General features: G+C 42.7%; 1 protein-coding gene across 1 annotated transcript in view; it reads left to right on the top strand.

The window, feature by feature from the left end:
• The first annotated feature begins 464 nt into the window (after window positions 1–464).
• PTPRR (protein tyrosine phosphatase receptor type R) overlaps window positions 465–24125 on the top strand; it is a 124181-nt gene continuing 100520 nt past the window's right edge. Inside the window, exons 1-2 of the mRNA XM_056846507.1 lie at window positions 465–569; window positions 14355–14690. Coding sequence (XP_056702485.1) covers window positions 465–569; window positions 14355–14690 — 441 coding nt within the window. The remainder of the gene's footprint in view (window positions 570–14354; window positions 14691–24125) is intronic.

The following is a 24125-nucleotide window of genomic DNA, read 5'->3' as shown; positions in this document are numbered from 1 at the left end:
GTTTATTCAGAAGTTTATTCAGAAGTCATAATGAGTTCAGGGTGCTTACTCGCATGTAAGCCTGCTTAGGAGCACATCTTAAGCTAAGGCTTCAATTAAAAGAATGCTTACTTGTAGTAACTTCTGTATCAGAATAACATTCACCCAAGCACATGGCCCACTTCCCACTGAGGCCCTAAACCCTATGTCTGGGTATAGGTTCACGTGACTGGATCCTCCTCCACTAAAAAAAAAATCTTAATACCTATAAAATCAACATGTCAGAGAGAAGGCTGCATAGACAAAGTGAAATTCAATTTTCTATGTGACGGAAGGGGTTTTATTTTATTTTTTTGTACTGAGCAACATTAATTAAGAGAGCCTCCACTTGCATGTTTGCTCCTGTGAAACAAAGGAAGAACCAGTCTTCCAGAGAATAGCCTTGTGAAATGTATCTCGTTGTGATCTATATGTATGAATTATAGATGGCGATTGTTGTGTCGTGCATCAAACGCATTGCACTTAGTGCTGCCATGGACTTTGAATTATGTCCTCTTTGTGAGTTGCGGTTGAAACAGCTCAGCTTTTCAGTATGGCTCCCATCCAAAGATGGGAGAAGCCTTTCAAGAGAAGCCTTTCTATGCAGGGTAATAACATACATAACAGATAAAAGAAGAACATCTACAGTCTTACAGGTTAATTTGGTACCCCAAAGAGTCAAACAACTCTGTCCAGTATTTCTGTTCTGCCATCCCTAGGAGACGATTGTTGCAGAGAGCCCTCAGAAAATGTCTAAAAGGCACCTGTAGAATTGATGCCCAGTAATGACCTGTGAGGTTGAAGAGGAGGTGAAGCCATGAAAAGCGTGGATCCTTCTGTCATGCTGTTGCCCAATTCTCAATGCCCCAGTAGCTCAGCAGATATTATAATCTGCATGGTCTTGAAAGAGGAGCTTGTCACCACGGAGCAGGACAGCTCAGCATGATTCAGTGAATAGCAACCATGGTAGAATTAGTTTGGTATGGGGGGGAAAGGAATGGTCCTCTGTGCACTATGTAGGTATACTGTAAATGAAAAAAAAAAAGATAAGCATAACAGACTCAATTTTGAAATGTGTTGAAAATTTTGCTTCATAATATTATACCAGCATGATGTAACATGGTTGATGAAATGCTGACATTTCCTATTTATTGAACAATCATTCGTCTCAAATATTGGAGATGGTGGCACTGTTTTTAAAGCTTGTTTTAAAAGCCCACCAAACAGTTAATTAGATGGCAGTATTATCCGATGTAACTGTCTTATAACCATACTACAAAGGGCATCTTTTAATATTTCCATTCCTTTTGTAATCTTTTGTATTGTGTTTTTTATGCCAATAAAGGAATGGTGATGATACTGATGAAATGTTGTTGAGAATATTGCAAGCCACTTTTTCTCCCTCTCCCAAAAAACTGGAAGTTGAGAGCATCCAGTGAAGCTAAAGGGCAGTAGATTCAGGAGGACAAACAAAAGGAAAAACTTTTTTTATAAGAAGGTTATATGAGATGGTTGAGAAGGTGCTGAAAAGAGCAACCAAAATGATCAGGGAACTAGAGCAACTGCCCTATGAGGAGCGGTTGAAACTCTTAGGGCTGTTTAGTTTAGAAAGGAGGCAGTTAAGGGGAGATATGATAGAGGTATATAAACATATGCATCGTATGGAGAGAGTGGATAGGGAGAAGCTTTTCTCCCTCTCTCATAATACTAGATCACTGGTTCATCTGCTGAAGCTGGAGGGTGAGAGATTCAAAACTGATAAAAGGAAGCATTTCTTCACACAACACATAGTTAAATTGTGGAACTCCCTGCCCCAGGATGTGGTGATGGCCGCCAACTTGAAAGGCTTTAAGTGGGGAGTGGATATGTTCACGGAGGAGAAGGCTATTCATGGCTACTAGTAAAAATGGATACTAGTCATGATGCATACCTATTCTCTTCAGTACCAGAGGAGCATGCCTAATATATTAGGTTCTGTGGAACACAGGCAGGATAATGCTACTGTAGTTGTCTTGTTTGTGGGATTCCTAGAGGCATCTGGTTGGCCACTGTGTGAACAGACTGCTGGACTTGATGGACCTTGGTCTGATCCAGCATGGCTTTTTCTTATGTTTACACAGAGAATAATTAAGAGGTAGAATTTGCTGCCAGAGGAGGTAGTGATGGCCACCGGCATAGATAGCTTTAAAAGGGGATTAGATAGATTCATGGAGGACAGGTCTATTGCTGGCTACTAGCTATGGTGATTAAAGGGAACCTCCATGTTCAGAGGCAGGAAACCTCTGAATACCAGTGCCAGGAGGCAACATCAGGGGAAGACCTCGGCCTCTATGCCCTGTTATTGGACCTCCAGAGGAACTGGTTGGCCTCTGCATGAGACAGGATGCTGATCCAGCAGGACTCTTCTTATGTTCTTATATAGTGGTTAAAGTGTTGGATTAGGTGTTGGAAGATCCAGGTTCAAAACCCCAATCATAGGAACTTGCTGAGTGACCTTGGGCCAGTCACACACTCTCAGTCTCACAGGTATCTGAAGAAGTGAGCTGTGGCTCATGAAAGTTCATACCCTGCCAGAAATTTTGTTAGTCTTTAAGTCATTACTAGACTCTTGCTCTTTTCTACTATATCACAGTGTTGTAATGAGGATAAAATGGAGGAAAGGAGAATGTTGTAAACCGCTTTGGGCCCCACAGGGGTATAAATGAAGTAAATAAATAAAAAGTTTATGCCTTTCTAGCCATTATCCTTTAAATATGTTCTGCTGCAGAAGGTTCCCTACTGAAAGTTTATTGGGCCACAGATCTATGCTATGTATAGACCCTTGTCCTTTTTTTCCCTTTAAGAAAACTCAGTGGACAAATTACAAAGCTATTCTTTGGTTACAGAAAAACAGTCTAGCACAGAAAAACAGTATGGGCATTAAAATGGCAAATGAGATTCAATGTGAGTAAGTGTAAAGTGATGCATATTGGGACAAAAAATCCCAACTCCACATATACACTGATGGGATCTGTGCTGGCAGCAACAGACCAAGAAAGGGATCTTGGGGTGGTAGTGGATAGCTCAATGAAGATGTCAACCCAGCGTGCGGCTGCTGTAAAAAAGGCAAATTCCATGCTGGCCATAATTAGACGAGGAATTGAGACTAAAACTGGAGCTATCATACTGCCCTTGTACAAATCTATGGTGAGACCACACTTGGAATACTGTGTACAGTTCTGGTCACCACACCTAAAAAAGGATATTACAGAGCTTGAGAAGTTGCAGAAAAGAGCAACCAAAATGATTAGGGGACTAGAGCAACTGTCCTATGGGAAGCGGTTAAAATGCTTAGGGCTGTTTAGCTTGGAAAGAAGGCGGCTAAGGGGAGACATGATAGAGGTCTATAAAATTATACATGGTTTGGAGAGAGTGGACAGGGAGAAGTTTTTCTCCCTCTCCCATAATACTAGAACATGGGGTCATCTGCTAAAGCTGGAGGGTGAGAGATTCAAAACAGATAAAAGGAAGTATTTTTTCACACAACACATAGTTAAATTGTGGAACTCCCTGCCCCAGGATGTGGTGATGGCTGCCAGCTTGGAGGGCTTTAAGAGGGGAGTGGACATATTCATGGAGGAAAGGGGTATTCATGGCTATTAGTTAGAATGGATACTAGTCATGCTGCATATCTATTCTCTCTAGTATCAGAGGAGCATTATTTTGGGTGTGGTGGAACACAGGCAGGTTGGTGCTGCTGCAGTCGTCTTGTTTGTGGCTTCCTAGAGGCACCTGTTTGGCCACTGTGTGAACAGACTGCTGGACTTGATGGGCCTTGGTCTGATCCAGCAGGGCATTTCTTATGTTCTTAACAGTATTGGCATAGTTTTTACTTTAACAAAAAAAATATTGGTAGATGCAGAACTATCTTCAGAACTTTTCACAATATTGGCAGAAGAAACCCTCAGCTTGGTCTACTTCTTGCATCTAGACTGCTGTTACGAAGGGGGATTAGATTCATCCTGACTTTAGCAGTGTGATCAAGATCTTCACTGTGTGTCTGGAGGGAAACATTTTTTTAGGCACCTTTACGTCATAGAAACATTTGCAATGGCATATTGAAATCCGCATTTGGTACATGGTAAAACAATTAGGTGAGCACTTCACTATGCAGTCCACATTTCAGGCTGAGGTGGTAGGATGGGATGTTCCATGTTAGACTACAGGTGAAGGATCACATTTTGGAATGTTCCTCTATTTTAAAGACTCCCTGCAAAGAGAAAACCAGCACCACAAGCAGAGCAGGAGCAGAACCTTTCCCCCTGTTGGGCTACTTTTTTATTGGCAGGGAGAGATTTTTTTAATGCAAAAGAACATTCAGAACTGGAATTGAGTACCTGTAGCTTGCTATCCATTCTACCACCTCATTTTACTGCGTATCTAAACTGGGCCTCTGCCATTAATGGAGAGTGATTTGGAATAGGACATAGTAGACCTCGGCTCAGTTATACCTTGCATGGGCTAAAGCAAGGTGCTGTATGTAAAAGGAAATCATGACGATTCCTGTCTGCAAAGACCTGCCCAGGGAAGGCTAGTTTGCTCTGATGAAATGTGTTATTTGAACTTGTGCTTACATTTGTGTAATTTAATCATTTGAGACAATTAGGTCATTTTTGTAAAAAGAATAGTGCATATTTTAACTCCTTTCTCTCAGTGATGGCTGAGAACCAATTAAGAGAAGCAAAGTAATTTGGTCTGATAATTTGATAAGAGTTGTGTTGGTCTGCACTAGAACCGCTAGATTTGAGTCCAGTAGCACTTTAGAGACCAAGAAGATTAAGATTATTTGGGGTATGAGTGCTTGAGAAGCAAAGCTCGCTTTGTCAACTATGAGTTGGAACTCATATCTGAGGAAAGGTGCTTTGAATTTGAAAGCTCATACCCTGAAAATCTTGTTTGTCTGTAAGGTGCTACTGGACTTGAATGTAGCTCTTCAAAGTAAAGAAGATGATAATCTGTCCTTGCATAGGCTTTCATTGATAGGTGTCAAAACTTATTTCTGATGGATAGAGAGGGTACTTGTGACAATAAAGGTTGCATGCATTGCTGCCCTAGCACATAAGTCAATGAAAAAGGATATTGCCTTGTCTTTTTTTACTAGGTCCAAAACAGCAGCAACAGACTTTTAGAAACCAAGAAGAAAAAGGAACCTTAACTGAAACATCATTGCAAAGATCTTTTAGATACAAAACAATTTATGATTGTACCTGGCATGAAAGTGCTTATAGTTTTCCAGGGTTTAAATGTTATCAAAATACTTTGCAGAGTAGCAACCAACACATTCTAGAGGGAAGACAAGGACTTATTGCAATGTGAGAGCAAAATTTTCCTTCTCTCACTGAGATTCCAAGGTTGGGTACATTATCAAGGAAGGTACATGTTTTGGTAGACTTTTCAGCTGAGGCAAACAGGCTTACTGAAGACTACTGAGCTAGTCCTTCCACATCACAGCTTATTCTCTTGGCCACACCAGCTCTCGAAAAGGGAGATTGACCTCACCAGACTTTCAGGCGAATGCAAGAAGTAATCCAACACAGCCTGTTACAATTTGGAAAGCACATGCTTTGTTCGTTAGCCTGGCACCGTCTGGGAAATAGCCGAGCTTTACACAACATTAATGAATCAATATTCTGTGTATGAGTGAGTCACAGTGGCGAATGCATGAGGGACCAATCCATCAATTCTTAGTTCATATGAGTAGACCCACAGAAATCCAATTGCCCACAATATCAGATTTGCACTTCAATTAACAATAGATCATGGAATGCATCTCTAGTTGCATAGTCAGAAACAGGGAACTGGCTGAGCTCCTCTTTCTTCCGAGTACCTTAAAATATTACTGTATCCATGCATTAGGTACATATTGCTTGTTTGCAGTTTTTTTCTAATCTATATTGGTTTTGCTTAAAGCCACATCAAGCCATATTTTATTCTCCTATAATGGGTTTGCGTTTTCATATGCAAAAAAATGAAACATCTTTGTTGTGAGTGAAATGACCTTATGTTTTAAAATTAATATTATCCTTAGGACTATTATTAGGACTTCCTCCATTTTTTGTAATATTGTCCGTTTATTTGATTCTTAGAGAGGAGTGGTATTGAGGGTGCTGCTTTGTATTGTTTACATTAATACAATTCAGTCTGTTGTTCCTACCATGTGACTCTGCTGTCATTTGAGAGGGATTTGTTAAGCAGATGTTACTGATGCTATCAGTGTGGCTCCACATATTTCACTTTACATCATACAGTGAGGGGAAAAAGTATTTGATCCCCTGCTGAATTTGCCCGTTTGCCCTCTGACGAAGAAATGACCAGTCCATAATTTTAATGGTAGGTCTATTGTAGCTGTGAGAGACAGAATTACAACAGGAAAAACCCCAGAAACCCAGAAGACAAAAGTCAGAGATTGATGTGCATTACAATGAGTGAAATAAGTATTTGATCCCTTTGCAAAAGATGACTTAGTACTTGGTGGCAAAACCCTTGTTGGCAATTACAGAGGTCAGACGTTTCTTGTAGGTGGCCACCAGGTTTGCACACATCTCAGGAGGTATTTTGTCCCACTCCTCTTTGCAGATCCTCTCCAAGTCAGTAAGATTTCGAGGCTGATGTGTAGCTACTCGAACCTTCAGCTCCCTCCACAGATTTTCGATGGGATTAAGGTCTGGAGACTGGCTAGGCCACTCCAGGACCTTAATGTGCTTCTTCTTGAGCCACTCCTTTGTTTCCTTGGCCGTGTGTTTTGGGTAATTGTCATGCTGGAATACCCATCCTCGACCCATTTTCAATGCCCTGGCTGAGGGAAGGAGGTGCTCACCCAAAATTTGACGATACATGGTCCTGTCCATCGTCCCTTCGATGCGGTGAAGGTGTCCTGTCCCCTTAGCAGAAAAACACCCCCAAAGCATAATATGTCCCCCTCCACGTTTGACGGTGGGGATGGTGTTCTTGGGGTCGTAGGCAGCATTCCTCCTCCTCCAAACACGGCGAGTTGAGTTGAAGCCAAAGAGCTCGATTTTGGTCTCATCTGACCACAACACTTTCACCCAGTTCTCCTCTGGGTCATTCAGATGTGCATTGGCAAACTGCAGACGGGCCTGTACATGTGCTGTCTTGAGCAAGGGGACCTTGCGGGCTCTGCAAGATCTCAGTCCTTCACGGCGTAGTGTGTTACCAACTGTTTTCAGGGTGACTATGGTCCCAGCTGCCCTGAGATCATTGACAAGTTCCCCCCGTGTAGTTCTGGGCTGCTTCATCACCGTTCTCATGATCATTGCAACTCCACGAGATGAGATCTTGCATGGAGCCCCAGACCGAGGGAGGTTGACAGTTAGGGTTAGGGTTAGGGTTGTCACCTTCTCACCAAGCTGCTTGGCAATAGTCTTGTAGCCCAGTCCAGCCTTGTGCAGGTCTACAATCTTGTCCCTGACATCCTTGGACAGCTCTTTGGTCTTGGTCATGGTGGCTAGTTTGGAATCTGATGGATTGATTGCTTCTGTCGACAGCAGAACCCTAACCCTAACCCTAATCTGGCTGGTTGATAGGGGATCAAATACTTATTTCACTCATTATAATGCACATCAATCTCTGACTTTTGTCTTCTGGGTTTCTGGGGGTTTTCCTGTTGTTATTCTGTCTCTCACAGCTACAATAAACCTACCATTAAAATTATGGACTGGTCATTTCTTCGTCAGAGGGCAAATGGGCAAATTTAGTAGGGGATCAAATACTTTTTTCCCTCACTGTAGATGTAGCACCCTCTCAGTGGATATGTTCTATACTTTCATATCTTTAATTGGGGAATGGAATTATAAAGAAAGGCAAGACAGTGTGGTGTGGTGAACAAGGGTGTTGGATTTGGCTTGGACAGGCTTGGCTTCAAATCCCCATTCAGTAGGGCTACCAGCAAATTGCTTTCATTAGTGACAGGAGTGATAACCAATTGAAGACATGTCAGTTCAATGGCAGATAATTAATAATCAATTAATACATTTGCATTTTGAACCTCAATATAAGTGACTGTTTGAGAGTCCTGGCAACTGATTTAACAATAGAAATGCCACCTAAATATTTAATTTTAAAATCTTTATTCTGGTAATTAAAACATTTATTTTTTTCCTGTCAAGTCACAGCTGATGTATGGCAACCCCGTAGGGTTTTCAAGGCAAGAGATGTTTGGAGGTAGTTTGCCATTGCCTACCTCCGCGTCACCACTCTGGTATTTCTTGGAGGTCTCCCATCCAAACACCAGCCAGGGTTAGGGCTGAGAGTGTGTAATGGGCCCAAGGTTGCCCAGAAAACTTTCATGGCACGAATGGGAGATTTGAACCTGGGTTTCCCAAGTCCTAGTCCAACTCCTTAACCACTACACCATGCTGGCTCTCTCCAGAACAAGGATAGCATTAGAAAATAAATGTGGCCTTAACTCCCACCTGTTTAATTCCTCCCCCAAGAGTGATTCCACTAAAGATTTGAATCAACTAAGGCTGCAATCCTGAAGGGGGGGGGGGCAAAGCTCCTTAGATGGAGGGGGGCACCCAAAGCATCTCGAGCCTGAAGATGACCAGAATGGATGGGGAGGAGAAAGCAATCTTTCAGGAATGCTGGCCCCAAGCTTTATGGGGCTTTAAAGCCCAGTACTAGTACTAGCACCATGAATTGAGCCCAGAAGCAAACTGGGAGCCAGTGAAGATGGAACAAGATGGTCCCTGTGGCCCACTCCAGTCAACAGTCTGGCAGTAACATTTTGTACCAATGGAAGCTTCTGTACAGCCTTTCAGGGCAGCGCCACACAGAGCGCATTGCAGTGATCTCATCTATTTACATCATGAGCAGCCTCAGGCAGGTCTCTGGTGAGGCAGTATATGAGTTCTTTTAACAAATAAATAAAATATCTGTGGTTTTTTAAATTCCAACTAACAGTGCTTCCTCAAGTGATGTGATGAATGTTGTGAACATTGGATGCATTGAATGGAAGGATGGAGGGGGAGAGCCAGACTGTTCTGTTGTGATATGTACCATCTGTCATAGAGAGTTGGTGATTTCAAGGGCCTATTTGCAGCATTCTGTGGCATCTGATTGAAATCTATAGTTTCATATTGATGAGAAAGTATTAAAAAGTACCTGCAAGAGTTGTGAAAGTAGGAAAGTTCTTCTGCTTTGGGAGAAGAAGCAGGCAAAGGGACCATGGTGATGATCAGAGGAAGAGACTCTTGAAAGGAACTGATAGCAAATTGTATTTTTAGGAGAAAAAATATTTTTAATTTTTCAGTAGTAAAATAAAGAAATCCTGATTCAATTAGAACTATATCCTACCTAATCATGTGAGCAAAGTGATGTAGTTAAAGGGGCCAGAAGTCTTAGGCTTTTGCCGTTACTATCATGGGTCCAGATGGCAGTGTGAATAGGGTTTTATTTTTAAATAAGTTACTCATCACAGGCAGGACAAAGAATCCACTTCAGAGCAAAATGGAACATGCTGTTTTTTGTTCCAGTTTTTCTCCCCCCACCCCCACATGATTGGTTCTGAGAAATAAAGCACAGTTTACACAAGGTTGGAAGACCTCCGGCCAGGAGTGTGATGTATTTTTCTATTTATGAACATCTCCACAGGCACTATAAAGCTTTATGCAGTAAAATCTCAAAAACTTATACAGTTTTGTATATTGAAAACCTATACTTGGTTTGGGGCATGTGCTAGACATACTGTTTACAGTACATGTATCCAATCTGGGTGACGGCCAAAACATTCTAATAATAACAGATAAATATGACAGCTAATTGAGAGTTTAGATCACCAGGATTTGGGGCAGTGATGGATAATGAGGACAAAAAACAGGAATTTGAACCAGTTTTTATTTTGTCTTGGTTTGGTTCAGAGTCAATAAAGAGAATAATAGTGAATGGGTCTGGTTCATTGTAAATTGAGCAAAAAAAGAAGATAGGCCAGAAACAGAGTTCAGTTTCAACCTCGGTTTCCTTGGAGTTACTTAAAGCACTGTGGAGAACAGCATCTGTTTGTCTGGTAATCCTGCAGTGTTGCAGCTTTATGAATAGATGCTAGTGTTACTGCTGAGAGCGGTATGAGTTGGGGTACTCCAATATAGCCTGGATAAACGTCTTGTGGGAAAGGGTGTCTGCTCATGGATTACCATGATGGATGTGATCCATACTTAAAGCTTCCCACACACGGGAATCCTTGGTGGAGAAGATCCATGAGTGCAAGGTAAATGCATTCAGCTCTGGCTGCGCTGATTAAATACGCCTATGTGTCACTGAATCAAGCTCCCATGTCCCAGCCGTCAAGATCCATAGGAGTTGACAGCTTATTGGGGGTTCTGTAGGATGACTCTCGTATACTCAATATTCTGGAGAACAGGCCACGTATAACAATATGCTGGCTGCGGTCAAATCTGCTGGTGGATCCTTTGTTTTTCGTCACTACAATCATGGAACCAAAAGTAAATCTGACTACAGAATTAAAATGCCAGAGTTGGCAACCTTCCTACCACCTCATTCCCACTTGATTCTCCTGTATGTGTAGAACCAGCCTAAGATTCTTGACCTATTTCCATTACTTCAACCCCCTCCATCTGCACACAAGGGTAATGGTCTCTGATCTTTTTGTTTTGTTTTGTTATGTTATGAGCAGTAGCTTCCACTCCTGCACAGAATGTATTTCAGGAATCTGACAAAGAGAGCTTTGACTCTCGAAAACTCACACCCCCAAAATCTTGTTGGTGTCTAAGGTGCCACTGTGCTTGAATCTAGCTCTATTTCAGATGTATTTCAGGTGTTTGCTGCATTGCCTGAGGCTTTTTTTTTTGTCCTGACAACAAAATTTGGATGGGAGCTAAATGCTTTCTGGTATATAAAATCATTGATGAAATTGTCTGATAAATCTAGCAATTTACCATAAAATATAAGCTTAGATGAGATATTATTAATTCTACCTATATTTAAACCAGGCTGAATTGATGTCACAAACTTGATAAATTTAAACAGAAAACAACAACTATCCATATCCTTATTTTACACTGTCATTCAAAAGCTTCTTGCTCCTTATCTATAAGATATTTCTGAAAGAGAGGGTAGAATTGGGAGCTCTTCCTGCTCGCCATGGATGACTCCAAGCATCAGGCATTTCTGGTCTCCAAGATCAGGAAAGTGCCCCCTATTGGGCTTGCTTTTCATAGGGCACCTAAGATGTTTGGTGAAAACATGAGATAATTTGCATATTTTGGAGGTTAAAGGGGCATGTTGAGGGGGCCTTGGCAGACAGCCCCCCCCCATCTTGGAGCTGGTACTGATCTCTGACAAGTGGAGCATTGTAGTCTGTTCATGGACAGAATAATGGGTGCCACCTTTTCACATGCTACTTTTCTTCTGGGAAAAGTGTTACCATGACGTGCTGTTCCTCATGGTGCACACATTGCAGTGATGCAATCCTGTAGTACCACCAGAACAGGCTAATGTTTAAATAGACCTGCCTTTTTTAATTTCAGAGACTTCATTATGACAAATAGGAAACACGTTAGACAAAACTTAACAGCTTCCATTCAACCTGTGAAGCACAATGCAAACCCGACCAATTAAGCACTCATATTATACTTTTTAAATGAAGGCATTTCCAGCATTTAGTGAAACCCCTTCATGTACAGGGAGATTACTGTGTTGGTTATCGTTTTGGGGCCAAATTCTGATCTCACAGGTATGACTTGATCCAAAGCTTGCCAATATCAAAGAGAGACTTTCCATTGACTTCATCTGACTTTGATTTGAGCCTTAAACCCCACTTAAATCAGTGGGGCTCTGGTTCCAAAACTGCTTATGCAACTTCTTTTGATTGGTGATTTTAAATACTTCAAAGACTGTAAAATACATCTGTTATGGTTGTTTATTTCTGAACATCATTAGAGTAATTGAACCCTTGCCCTATCACTATCTACAGTTTTAAAAATGTAGAGTACTACAGTATTTTACTGTCTACTAGAATCATTCCTGTAACTGAAATTAATTGTACAATACGGTTTTAATGGTTAAAATGCATGCCTTTGTCTATGATTGAGAACAAAACCCCAGACATAGGCAGCTTTCCTGGATGATCACGTAAATATATTTTCCCCAATGTCATAAGAAAAGACACATGTAAGAGGATGATCTTGCCCTTCTACACTTTTATAAACCTAAAATTCTTCTGTGCGCAGTGTTGTTGATAAATATCATTGGTCTAGAGTTAAGAATGCTTCAAAATTGCTTCTCCTAAAACTCTTCTCTGAATGGCCACACAGAAAGAGAGGATATGTAAAGCATGGTTAAAGATTAATTCCCTCTCTCCAGAGAACCCTAGGAATTGTAGTTCTACGAATGGCCTGGGGGATCTTTAATCCTCAGCATTGCAACAGCTACAAATCCAAGGAATCTTGGGTGGGAGGTACAACAGTTACATTAGCATAAAATTGATATATGTTTGTAGTGTAGATATGCTCAGAACTCTTTTCGAGGAGACACAATTCAGGAGTTTGAAGATTTGAGCAGAATAGGGTAGAATGGGCTATGAAAACAGCCCAGGAGCAAAATGAGCTGAGCAGCCCCAATAGAGACTTGCCCATCCACGCAGTTGTTTCTTGACTTTGTTTGTTCCTCACTACCAGTGACCATCCAGACCACTAGCTGTCTAGTAGGGTTGCCAGCTCCAAGTTGGGAAATACTTGGAGATTTTGGGGGTGGAGCCTGAAGAGGGTGGGGTTTGGAGAGGGGAGGGGCTTCAATGGGGTATAATGCCATAGAGTCCACCTTGCAAAGCGGCCATTTTCTCCAAGTGAACTGATCTCTGTCACTTGGAGATCAGTTGTAATAGTGGGGGATCTCCAGCCACCATCTGGAGGTTGACAACCCTACCTTCTAGGGAGTTCCCAGTAGGTTAAAAAGCCAATCTTCTCTTGAGCAAGAGGTGTAGAATCTGAACATCTACATGTCCCTACTGTATATCTTTTGGATTACCATGTTTGGCCTTTCTACAGTACTGGGGATGGCTTTACCTATGGAAAAGCTGGGTCATGATGTGCTGCTTGCACAAACCAAGCCCAAGTGCATGCTGCCGTAGATATTTGGTCACTTCTAAGAAGATGAGCCATATATCTTCCAGTGACTTCAAATATATATTTTTTCTTCTCTGTTCCTAATACTGGGATATGGATATTTTATTTTGTTCTTACTTTGTTCTCTCACCATCTGGTTTTGTTAAATGCTAGAAATCAGATATCCTGAGATAAACTAATAGGGCCGTTTTTGATTACAAATTAAGCATACTGTAGTCCTGCCCCTCAACTGACAGATGAGGAACAAATTATATTGGTATTTTCAATGATAGGAGCAGGTTTCTCCTTTACCCTGAGAAACACATTGATCACAAAATATAAAATAATAATCATAACTCTGAGGCATGGTTATCAGATCCAGTCAATGCTAGTAGTGCCATCTTGAGCAGAGGTGCATCATTCTAAATCCATTCTAAATCAGTGGGATTGGAAGGGCATAGCTGTGCCTAGGATTACACTACTGGTGTTTAAGCCATATTCTATATTATGGCAACAGTAATCATGACAAAACAATAAATTGCCTACTTTGCAGTAAATTTAAAGACTGTATTATTTATTTAGAAGCCCTGACCTGGATGACCTAGGCTACCTGATCTCGTCACAGATCTTGAAAGCTAAACAGGGTCAGTTCTGCTTAGTACTTGGATGGGAGACCACCAAGGAAGTCCAGGGTTGCTAAGCAGAGGCAGGCAATGGCAAACCACCTCTGAACAGCTCTTGCAGTGAAAACCCTATGGGGTCAAGCTGCAACTTTAAGGCACTTTCCACCGCCACCACAGTTATTTAAAAACTGTATGTACTGCTGCTCCTGAGACTTACTCAGGGTAGCATATAATTTTTTTAAAAATCACAAAATAATGTAAAAAGTTTTAAATAATACAAACAAGCCAGGAGCATAAAAACAGCCTGAAACAACTGATATCTGTAAAACAGTCCTCAGGCAAGAAGACCATAGAAAGGCTTTAAAAAGATACACCACTTCAGTGTCTAATGGACAGAAAGGTAGATGCCCGGTGAGCAAGCATTACAAAGGGGAGGTACCACCACTGAAAAATTATCTCTCTGGTTGCAAGCCAGGCTTGGGCACAGCGAGCAGGGCTTGAGAAGACTGTTTTAATGTGTATAATGTGTATCTATGTGTGTGTAGAGTGGAAAGTGCAAATAAAAGAATAGGTCATTTGCTTTTATGTTCATTAGTGTTTCCCTCTCTCTCTCTTGTTTTTGACAGGGTGCTTTTCAGGAGACAATGACCACTTCTTGGCAATCCATCAGAGAAGGAGTGGGAAGCCTATCTTCATTTATCATCACGTGCAAAGTGTTGAGAAAAGTTTGGATACAAGCGATCAGAAGGATTATGGACTCAAATCTCGTTTGCCTTCCTATACAAAAATAAGCAAGCTGCACCCTGCCATTATACTTAAGTCAACATTCTCTAGACCTGCATATGACCCATCTCTCAATCTCTTAGCTATGACGGGTGAGGACCAGGAAGTGGAAAATCTACCCATTGCAGCAACAAATGTGATTACTGTGGTAAGTGTCCTCTGCTGGCTCTTTTCCTGCTCCTTGTAATGCTTTCTGAGTTCTTCAGCTGTTCTCTAGTCTGTGAAATTGGCAGAGGCTTCAACAAGAGAACACTGATGGCAGCTTGTCACAAGCTGCTGATCGTATGTTGTTTAAATCAAGGGCTGGGACTTGCAGATCCATCCTGAACAAAATCAATATCCATTGGATGTTGCTAGATGTTTTAAGAACATCGGCTTTGCTATGCTCCCTGCTAGTAATATGCATCTGGCCTACTTCTGTTCTTCTGCACAGAATATAAAGAAGGGGTGGAGACTAAGAATGTCTAAGAACAGAGTCTAAGAAACAGCTGAAATATTAGCTAATTTACTTTTAGTGTGGTTGCCTTCTGTAGTCTAGGAAGTAGATTAAAATAATGCTTTTTATAGGATAAAACCTGTGTTTGTGAGAATATGCAAAGCTTTTCAAGAGCTAAGAGTTATGTTCAGGGGCAGTCTTACCATGGGGCATCAATGGCAGCTGCCCTGGGCTAGGTGTGCCCCTGTCCACCCATGCCCTGCCCCAATGGAAGGAGGAAAAAAAGAGAAAGGCTTGGCTTCTGTGCAGCCTGCCTGTTCCTTCAGGGACTCCGGCAGCGGCCAGATGGCTCAGAATCTGCCACACCCCCCCGTCCCACTCACCTTGCACAGGGCAAGGTGTACTTCTTGCTTGAGTCTGGGGTGAGGCCAGGCTGGGGGTAGGGTTTCCAGGTCCCTCTTTGCTACTGGTGGGAGGTTTTTGGGGTGGAGCCTGAGGTGGATGGGGTTTGGGGAGGGGAGGGACTTCAATGCCATAGAGTCCAATGGCCAAAGTGGCCATTTTCTCCAGATGAACTGATCTCTACCAGCTGGAGATCAGTTGTAATAACAGGAGATCTCCACCGGCTACCTGGAGGTTGGCAACCCTAGCTGGGGGTAATGGTGGTGATGGTTGTGGCAGTGTTTCTGTAGCCATGCTTTTGCCCAGCCTACCCCCCCCCCACACAACACTGCCATTGCTGGTTATACTTCTTCTCTCCCCCCGTCTCTGCCTGAAACAGAAGCCAACAGCTTCCATTCTCGTACCAAGAAATGTACTTCACATAGTGCTGATTGCAAGTATCTGACAGATACACATCCCATCTCCTTGCTTTATAATTGCTGGGGCCTTCAGCTTGCGATTATCCTCCCCATATATATCATGCCATCCCAGCAGATATATAACAATGTTTACAGAGGTTCCACAAGCTATGTAGTCTGTATGGCGGTGGATTTTCAGTGTTGTTCTGGGGCCACAGTAAGAAATCTCTGCTTTTCCAGTAATTCCTACAATTTCATACTGCTGCTGTACACGTAGCTATACCTGCTAGTCTTTCTCAGAACTCCATTTGGGTAGGAGGTTATGGGCAAAAGCGTTATTTTATAAGTGAGATTGGTTTGTTTAGAACATGTGTATGCTGTCAAGGCAGCTCACCACAAACTGCTAAAACACGACCAACAAGCCAGAAAAATATGAAAACAAATCAAGGCCATAAAACCAGGTCAATAAAAACTGCCAGGAAATAAAAAACAACAACAGCATAAACACACAGAACAGTCTACCATGATATGATAAAATGGGCCTGGGATTTGAAGTGAACCATAAACAACTTTGTTAAAAGGGATTTTTTCAGTTAAAAGCCTACGTAGAAACATTTTGGCCTGGCACCTAAAGAAAAGGTGAGCCTGAAGGACTTTCCATGGGCCAGGTTCCTGTTTGTAGTCCTACCACCCACCTCACCTCTGAAGGCAGAGCCACAAAAAGCAGGGCTGGAGAACAGGATCCTAACTGGCAGGCAGAAGAATACGGGAGAGGAGGTCTTTCAAGATGTCCCCTTTTAAATGTGCCTCCCTTGGTGAATGTTTTTGTGAAAGAAGCAGGAATGGATAAGGACCATATGGAAGAATCATAGGCTGCTCAGTAGGCAGCAGGCATCCCTATGGAGTCGCCACCTGCTTTGAAAGGCAGAAGTTAGCCTGTGGATGCCAACTGGAACTGTGTTTCCTATAGAGTACAACAAATGATTGGGAAGGAGAGTGAAAATGTACATAGCAGGGAAGGCAGCACAAGTATGAGTGCTCTCCAAGTTGGCCAGAAGCCTTAAACGTGAGTGGAGTGCTGGTGGGCTCGCACAAAATTGCCAAAGATTTTTGTAGACCAGGAGATGTGCTCCAAAATCTGCTCCACTGAAGAAAAAATACTTCTTCTGTAGTGAGCTGAGAGCCTGGCCATAGAAATGGAACCACTGCAGAGTTGCTCTCCTCTTCAGGCTGAACTGAGTGTTATTCAGATTTAGACATAAAGAGCTTTTGAGTGACTCAGTTGTAAGGCCTTTTTTGACAGCTCTTCATAAAACACGATGGAAACTCTCTCTCCACAACCAAAGAACTTCCAATGAATTGCCAAATTTCCCATAAAGATTTCCCATGAACACATTGCAGAAAGGTATAGATGAGACAATGTCAGTTGCATATACCCTGATCAAAGCTGGAAAACAAAGTAGAGAAGAGTGAATTAGGAGACCCAATGGCAATAGCATGTAAATATCAAAAGCAAGTAAATGACATTAACAGGATAAATGGATCCACGTTCTAGCTATATCTGAACAAGTGAGCGGTGGCTCACAAAAGCTCATACCCTGCCAGAAATTTTGTTAGTCTTTAAGATGCTACTGGACTCTTGCTCTTTTCTACTGCTACAGACAGACAAACACGGCTACACGTCATAATCTATCATGCATGACAATAATTGAACTTGAAGGCTCCCTAGATATGGTTTGAATGTTCCCGATTTGTTTTTGTTTTGAATACCTGAAGCCTGAATGAAGCATGTTTCCTATTGGTCATGCTGACATATAAAACTTCATCAAATCCCTAGTGGGAAAAGGAGTCAGTACGTTTGTGCAAAGCAGAGACTACCATTGTTATGAGGGGTGATCTGACCAAGAGCTGTACGGGCAACATTGTCTAGATGCACCAGTATGAGTTAAGCACAAGGTCAGCATCTGTTTAAGAGGACTAAGCCTTCTGTTAGTAGATCTAAGGAGCCATGTTATTTAACAACTGCTTCTTGGGATGGATAAAATGTCAAAGCATTATTTTGGATGGAGGGCCAACTGCCAATCTCAATAAGGATAAGCATGTTCCCTCAGGAACATCTTTAGGGAGGCTCTTTGACAGCCTGACTTCTTCAGTGTTCCAGGGAAGCTGTCATACTGTGAGCAGTAACCAGAGAGTTGGATTTTAGAATTTGTATTTGTTCTAGAAAAGGAATCTGTAAAAATGCAGCCACTCCACCACAGAATAATGTCCTTGAAGCAGTTTCATTACAAAAGCCAGGAATTCTGTGGGCCAAAATCATTGCTTTGTAAATATATCTATAAAGAAACAGTACTAATGGGTAATCTCTTATGTCTGCCTGAAAAAATGCTGAGCATGGGGTAGGAAATAGTGGTTTGCCTTTTCAGGGGCATGCTACAGTAAGAAAACATTGGCCATATCTCACATATCAAGATTTTTCTATCATGGAGCAATAGGATACCATTTCTGAGGGTTTCAAGACAAGTGTTTGAATCTGTGGCTTCTACTTATGATCTAATCAGAGTGTTATTTATTATGTTGGTGCTTAACTGATGGGTTTACATAGTGTTCAAAGTGGATTCTGCTAGGTTTTTTTAATGTTTGACATAAAATGTGAGTTAATAAAACAGCTAGGGTGAATGAACATTGGATTGGGGAAGGGGGGTGCATAAACACTATTCCAACCTTCAAATGAACATGAGAAATCCAATAGATGTAGAGATGGCCACATGTGTGGGTGGATTTAAAAGGGGGTTAGAGAGATTCATGAAAGATGCTTTTATTGCAGTTGCCTCCATGCCTTGCTTATGGGTTTCCTGGAGGCATCTAGTGTGCAGTTGTCTAGGGGCAGAACAACTATGCGAGTTTTGAAAGAGTAGGGTTTGGATCCCCCAGACCCAACTTGAGTTCCCTGCAGCCACACAACAGATGCAGGGAATGGTTGTTAAAAATAAATGCGAGCCTATCTGGGATCAGAACATTATGATGGGGGAAGGAAGGCAGCCACAAAGGAGAAAATCTGTCAAACCTGTGAAAAATTGTACATTTGGCAACCCTAGTTACAGGTGTGGTCTGTAAGGTTGCCAGTAAAATGCTGACACTTGGTGGGAGATAGGAGCAGGGATATAGTGGGTACCACAGGAGTGTGTGATGTGACATCACTTCCAAGGAAAACTGGAAGTGTCATCACTTTGCTATAGGAATCACCTGGAACTCTATGATAAAAACCATAGAGTTTCCAGAGATTCCTGGAGTGACATGAGATCACTTCTAGGTTTTTCCCAGAAGTGATGGCACATCACATGTGATGACAGTGAATTTTTTAATTTTTTTCTCATGCTGCCCAAAGGAGTGGCAGTGGAAAATGCAGGCTGTTGGCAAGAAGTCTCCCACTTGGCAACCTTAGTGGTCTGCTGTCAGCAAGAAAAGAGAAGCAAAGAAAAGGAGGAGTAAGAAGAGGGGGGTTACAAAGACTGGATTTACAAGTTTGCCAAATGCTGTAGTGAGTCATATCCTAGAATTCCCAGGAAATGAGACTTTATGTGATTTTTTTTTAAAAAAATTGTTGGCTATTGGGATTTTTTGTTTGGAATTTGCCCTCCGCCTGAAAGTTAATCCCAGTAAGGGCTTCCAGTGCAATATGACTGTTTCTCTTGGTAGCTGGGAACTGCTGGCTGAAGAGCTGGGTTGTATCCTAACTCTCCCCTACCCTCATGACTGCAAGGTTTGATAACGACCTACCTCCCCAGCTAGCCTGGAGGTTGCATATCATAGAATCATAGAGTTGGAAGGGACCACCAGGGTCTTCTAGTCCAACCCCCTGCACAGTGCAGGAAATTCACAATTACCTCCCTCCCCACACCCCCAGTGACCCCTGCTCCATGCCCAGAAGATGCCCAAGATGCCCTCCTTCTCATCATCTGCTTAAGGTCATAGAATTAGCATTGCTGACAGAGGGCCATCTAACCTTTTTAAAAACCTCCAGGGAAGGAGAGATTACCACCTCCTGAGGAAGCCTGTTCCACTGAGGAACCGCTCTGTTAGGAAATTCTTTCTAATGTCTAAAGGAAACTCTTTTGATTTAATTTCAACCCGTTGGTTCTGGTCCGACCTTCTGGGGCAACAGAAAACAACTTGGCACCCTCCTCTATCTGACAGCCTTCAAGTACTGGAAGATGGTTATCATATCCTCTCTGTCTTCTCTTCAGGCTAAACATACCCAGCTCCTTCAACCTTTCCTTATAGGACTTAGTCTCCAGACCCCTCACCATCTTTGTTGCCCTCCTCTGGACATGTTCCAGCTTGTCTACATCTTTCTTAAATTGCGGTGACCAGAACTGAACACAATATTCTAGGTGAGGTCTAACCAGAGCAGAGTAAAGCGATACCATCACTTCGCGTGATCTGGACACTATACTTCTGTTGATACAATTTGCCAGGAGTGATTTTTGCTCTAAACAAGGAATGCTCAGGGAAAACAGAAAGAACTCCATCCTTTCCTAGGCTAATCAAACATTAATGCCACATACAAAAAACTAAAACGAGATCCAACTTGCAAAATTACCAGGAAAACTAGCATACTGATCAAGAATTCCACTCTTCATCCGGACACACACAGAAAACTATGCAAGACAGAAGCACAACCACCACGATTATATGGACTACCAAAAATTCATAAGTATGCCATCCCACTCCGACTTATCGTGAGCGCCATTGGTTCCCCAATATATGAATTAGCTAGATATTTGACCACCCTCCTACAGGACCACATTGGAAAAACCACTTCTTACATCAAAGACTCAACTCACTTCATCAACAAAATCAGTCCGTTGAGACTCAATCCACAGGATATATTAGTCAGTTTTGATGTTGTATCCCTCTTTACCAAGGTTCCAGTAAAAGACACAATCTCATTGATTAACCAGATTTTTCCAGAAGATATAACAACCTTATTTCACCATTGTCTGACAACAAGTTACTCTTCCTACACACTTGACACTGAGAGACACTGTCCTTCAGTGTTACTCCTCTGAAGATGCCGGCCACAGCTGCTGGCGAAACGTCAGGAAAGAAAATACCAAGACCACGGTTACACAGCCCGGATAACCTACGAGAACCAATGAACTCTGACCGTGAAAGCCTTCGACAATATTAATTTCAGAGTTTATTCCATAGAATGTGGAAATATCCTTAAAACTGGATTTGTGCCTCCCACTAACTCCACCAAGGGAATCTTCCAGCAGTCTGTGTTGTAGAAGTAGGTCACTCTGTATTGTCTCTTGTTTAATTTCATCTTACTGTAATTGTGCCTCCCATTTTGCCACTTCCTTTTTTTATGGCTCAGTATGGCTTTGCTACATTAAGCAGCCCTTCAGGCCATGCACGGTTTGACTCTTGTGTACCAGTGGGGGGGGGGGATTCTTTATGCCCTTTCTGTGAAAAACTGTTACGAGCACACCCAGCAAGCATTCCTTGTGCTTTGCGAGGAGCCCTCAGTAGCCTTCAGCTTCTTTCCAGCTCTGTCATTCTAGATTTTGTTTGCACAAAGAACTCAGGAGCGCCTGCATTTGGTGGCCTCGTTTTTTCTTGGCTTTCTTCAGTGCACTGCAGCAGTGATAATTGTAGGATGAACTATTATGCCGGCATTATGGTTGATGTCAGTCTTTGTGGAGATAGCAGAAAAGATTGTGTTGGAGTCTACTGTATGCAAAAACAACCCCAAGGCACATATTTCTTTTATTTATTTTGTCAGCTGCCTTCCAAAAGGTTTACAGAAAAGGAACACAAAATATCCTTATCAGTTTTCATGTGTAAATTAAAACCACTCGTTTTGGGTTTATTTTCTACTCTGTTCTATAGTGAATTTGAAATCGATCTAATAGTTTCTGGCAAAGGGCACAAGGCTGCTTAAGCAACATCCCATTAAAGGACGGGACACATGGCAGCCAACAAGAACAAACAAGAAAGAAGGGAAAGGTGTGCCATGGACCATGTTCTGACCATCTATCCTCCTTGGTGACCACCAGGTCTCCATATGTTATGCTGACACTGCTAGAATTCTCCAAAAAGGGCATAGCATAGGTAACTGTTTTGTAATTTAGCCATAGCCAGACGGTTACATTCTGTCTCATTCATGGCTTTCATTGAGAAAATAAATTTTCTCTTGCAATAGCCTGAAAAAAGCAGATAGAGGACACTCAGATGAAATCAACATGCCTTTTTATCTTGCCAAGGGCTATCTTCTCAGCATGTAATGTCCTACAACAAAGATAATCAGTGGCTCATCAGCCACATGTGGATCTTGGACATGCCACCTATGGCTCTTCTGTGCATTATTCCCCAATGTGGCACCTGCCCCATGCTCCAGGAAAGTGGGCAAGGTCATAGCCCAGTAGAGCTTATCGTTGTAGGTGGTTCACAGCTTTAAAAGCCTCTGCCAGAGTGGTTGGAGAATGGTTAAGCTAGGAGTCTCCCTGAGCTGTGGGCTGTCCTTATGCTAGGGGTGGAAGTAAAGGGCCCAACCTCTTCAACAACGCACAGCCCTTCTCTGCAGTATCTGTTCTCTCATCCCAGCATTCAGGCAGTTGCCAGGAGGCGAACTAGCTGGCAGCAGGGAAGAGAGAGTAAAACCACCCCCACCCCACAGCAGCCACCAGGGGAAGGAGCAAGCAGGTTTTGCACCCCTTTCTCCACAACCAGCTTGCTCTTCCAAAATATGCTGCCAGTCCAGGAAATATGTGGTAGGATGAGGCAAAAACAAAACCCTATTAGGAGTTAGCCCTTTTGTCTTTTTGAACTTTTGGGTGGTTTTCTTTAGCATCAGAACTAAAGCTAATCATAATATGTCTACCTAATAGTCATATCCATTGGTTTCATTGGGAAACACATTCCCGGGTGTAACACTTTCATTCCCCTCACCTAAAGGATCCAGTCTGCCACACTGCAGATGCTGAGTGTTCCCATTCTACAGGCAATTAAATTTCTCCCTTGCAGATCAGGCAGAGAGAGATGTGACAATGAGCTTTCCTTCTTTCCTGGCCTGCTTAGCTAGCAGGTAGAGGTCTTTTTTAAAAAAATAAATAAAGTGGAACATACATGGAAGAGAGGAGAATGAAATCTTTAATCCTTCCTGCTGCCCCCGCACACCTCTCTTTGCTGCACTCCAGAGGTTTCAGCATTTTTCTTCTGTGCAGTTCTGATATCAGGAGACTGTAGGATGGGGAAATGCTGAAAGCCCCAGAGAATACTGGGAGATAGGGCAAGGCCAGAAATACCATTCATGACTAGGGTTGCCAGGTCCCCACTTACCTTTGGCGGGAGGTTTCTGTTATGTGTGCGTGCGTGTGCGCCGATGCGGCACTTCCAGTCTGCCCCCTTGGGAGAATTTCAATGAGGGCAGAACAAGCATGAGGGAAGAGTTTTAGTCACTCCCATTTATCCTCTTTTTGGCTCTCCTCCTGGCTGGCATCTCTTAGCTGTCAGAGGAGACTATCCAGCCAACCCCCCTCCCTTGCCAGTGTTCCCTTTGAAGAGCTCTATGCTGTAATGTTGTAAGTCCAGAATTGGCCCCGGTTCATTGAAGCAAGCTATGTCACCAGGAAAACTCCCTGGGAGGAAGAGCCTTGTCCTTGCTAATGGGGAACTCCTCACTCCTCTCCCAGGATAATGACTTTGTCAAAGGTGATCATGCCTCGTGCCTCCCTTTCCCCTCCCCTCACCAGCTGGGTGGGAGGAGCCCCTTGGGGATGAAGGTGGGACCAGGCATTTCTGTTGACTTTGTGCTCATCCCTCAAGTCCACACTCTCTTGAGGAGAGCCTAATATAAAGTGGATCCATAGCACCCCACCAACCGGGAGGAGGCACACCTTGACTCTTCTTGGTTAAGTTCAGGAGAGTGGAGTTGGCCTCTGGACACTATTAATGAATGTGGATTGGAATGGATCTTGACTAGGTAAGTTCCAATTACACATTACTAGTGTGGGCCCCTTTCCCACCACTCTCATCTAGGGTTGCCAGGTCCCTCTTCACTACTGGCAGGAAATTTTTGGGGTGGAGCCTGAAGAGGGTGTGGTTTGGGGAGGGGAGGGACTTCAATGCCATAGAGTCCAATTGCCAGAGCAGCCATTTTCTCCAGGTTATCTCTATTGGCTGGAGGTCAGTTGTAATAGCAAGAGATCTCCAGCCACCACCTGGAGGTTGGCAACCCTACTCTCATCTCATGTAACTACTTTGCCTTTGGAAACCTTCACTCTCAGAGTAGTGTTGTCATGCAGAATACTCCTGTCCTTCTGATCTCAGCCTGCAGAAC

Source organism: Euleptes europaea, chromosome 3 (assembly GCF_029931775.1).
Source record: "Euleptes europaea isolate rEulEur1 chromosome 3, rEulEur1.hap1, whole genome shotgun sequence".
NCBI lineage: Eukaryota > Metazoa > Chordata > Lepidosauria > Squamata > Sphaerodactylidae > Euleptes > Euleptes europaea.
Note: the sequence above shows the minus strand (reverse complement) of the source record. Positions and strands in the feature narration are given on the sequence as shown.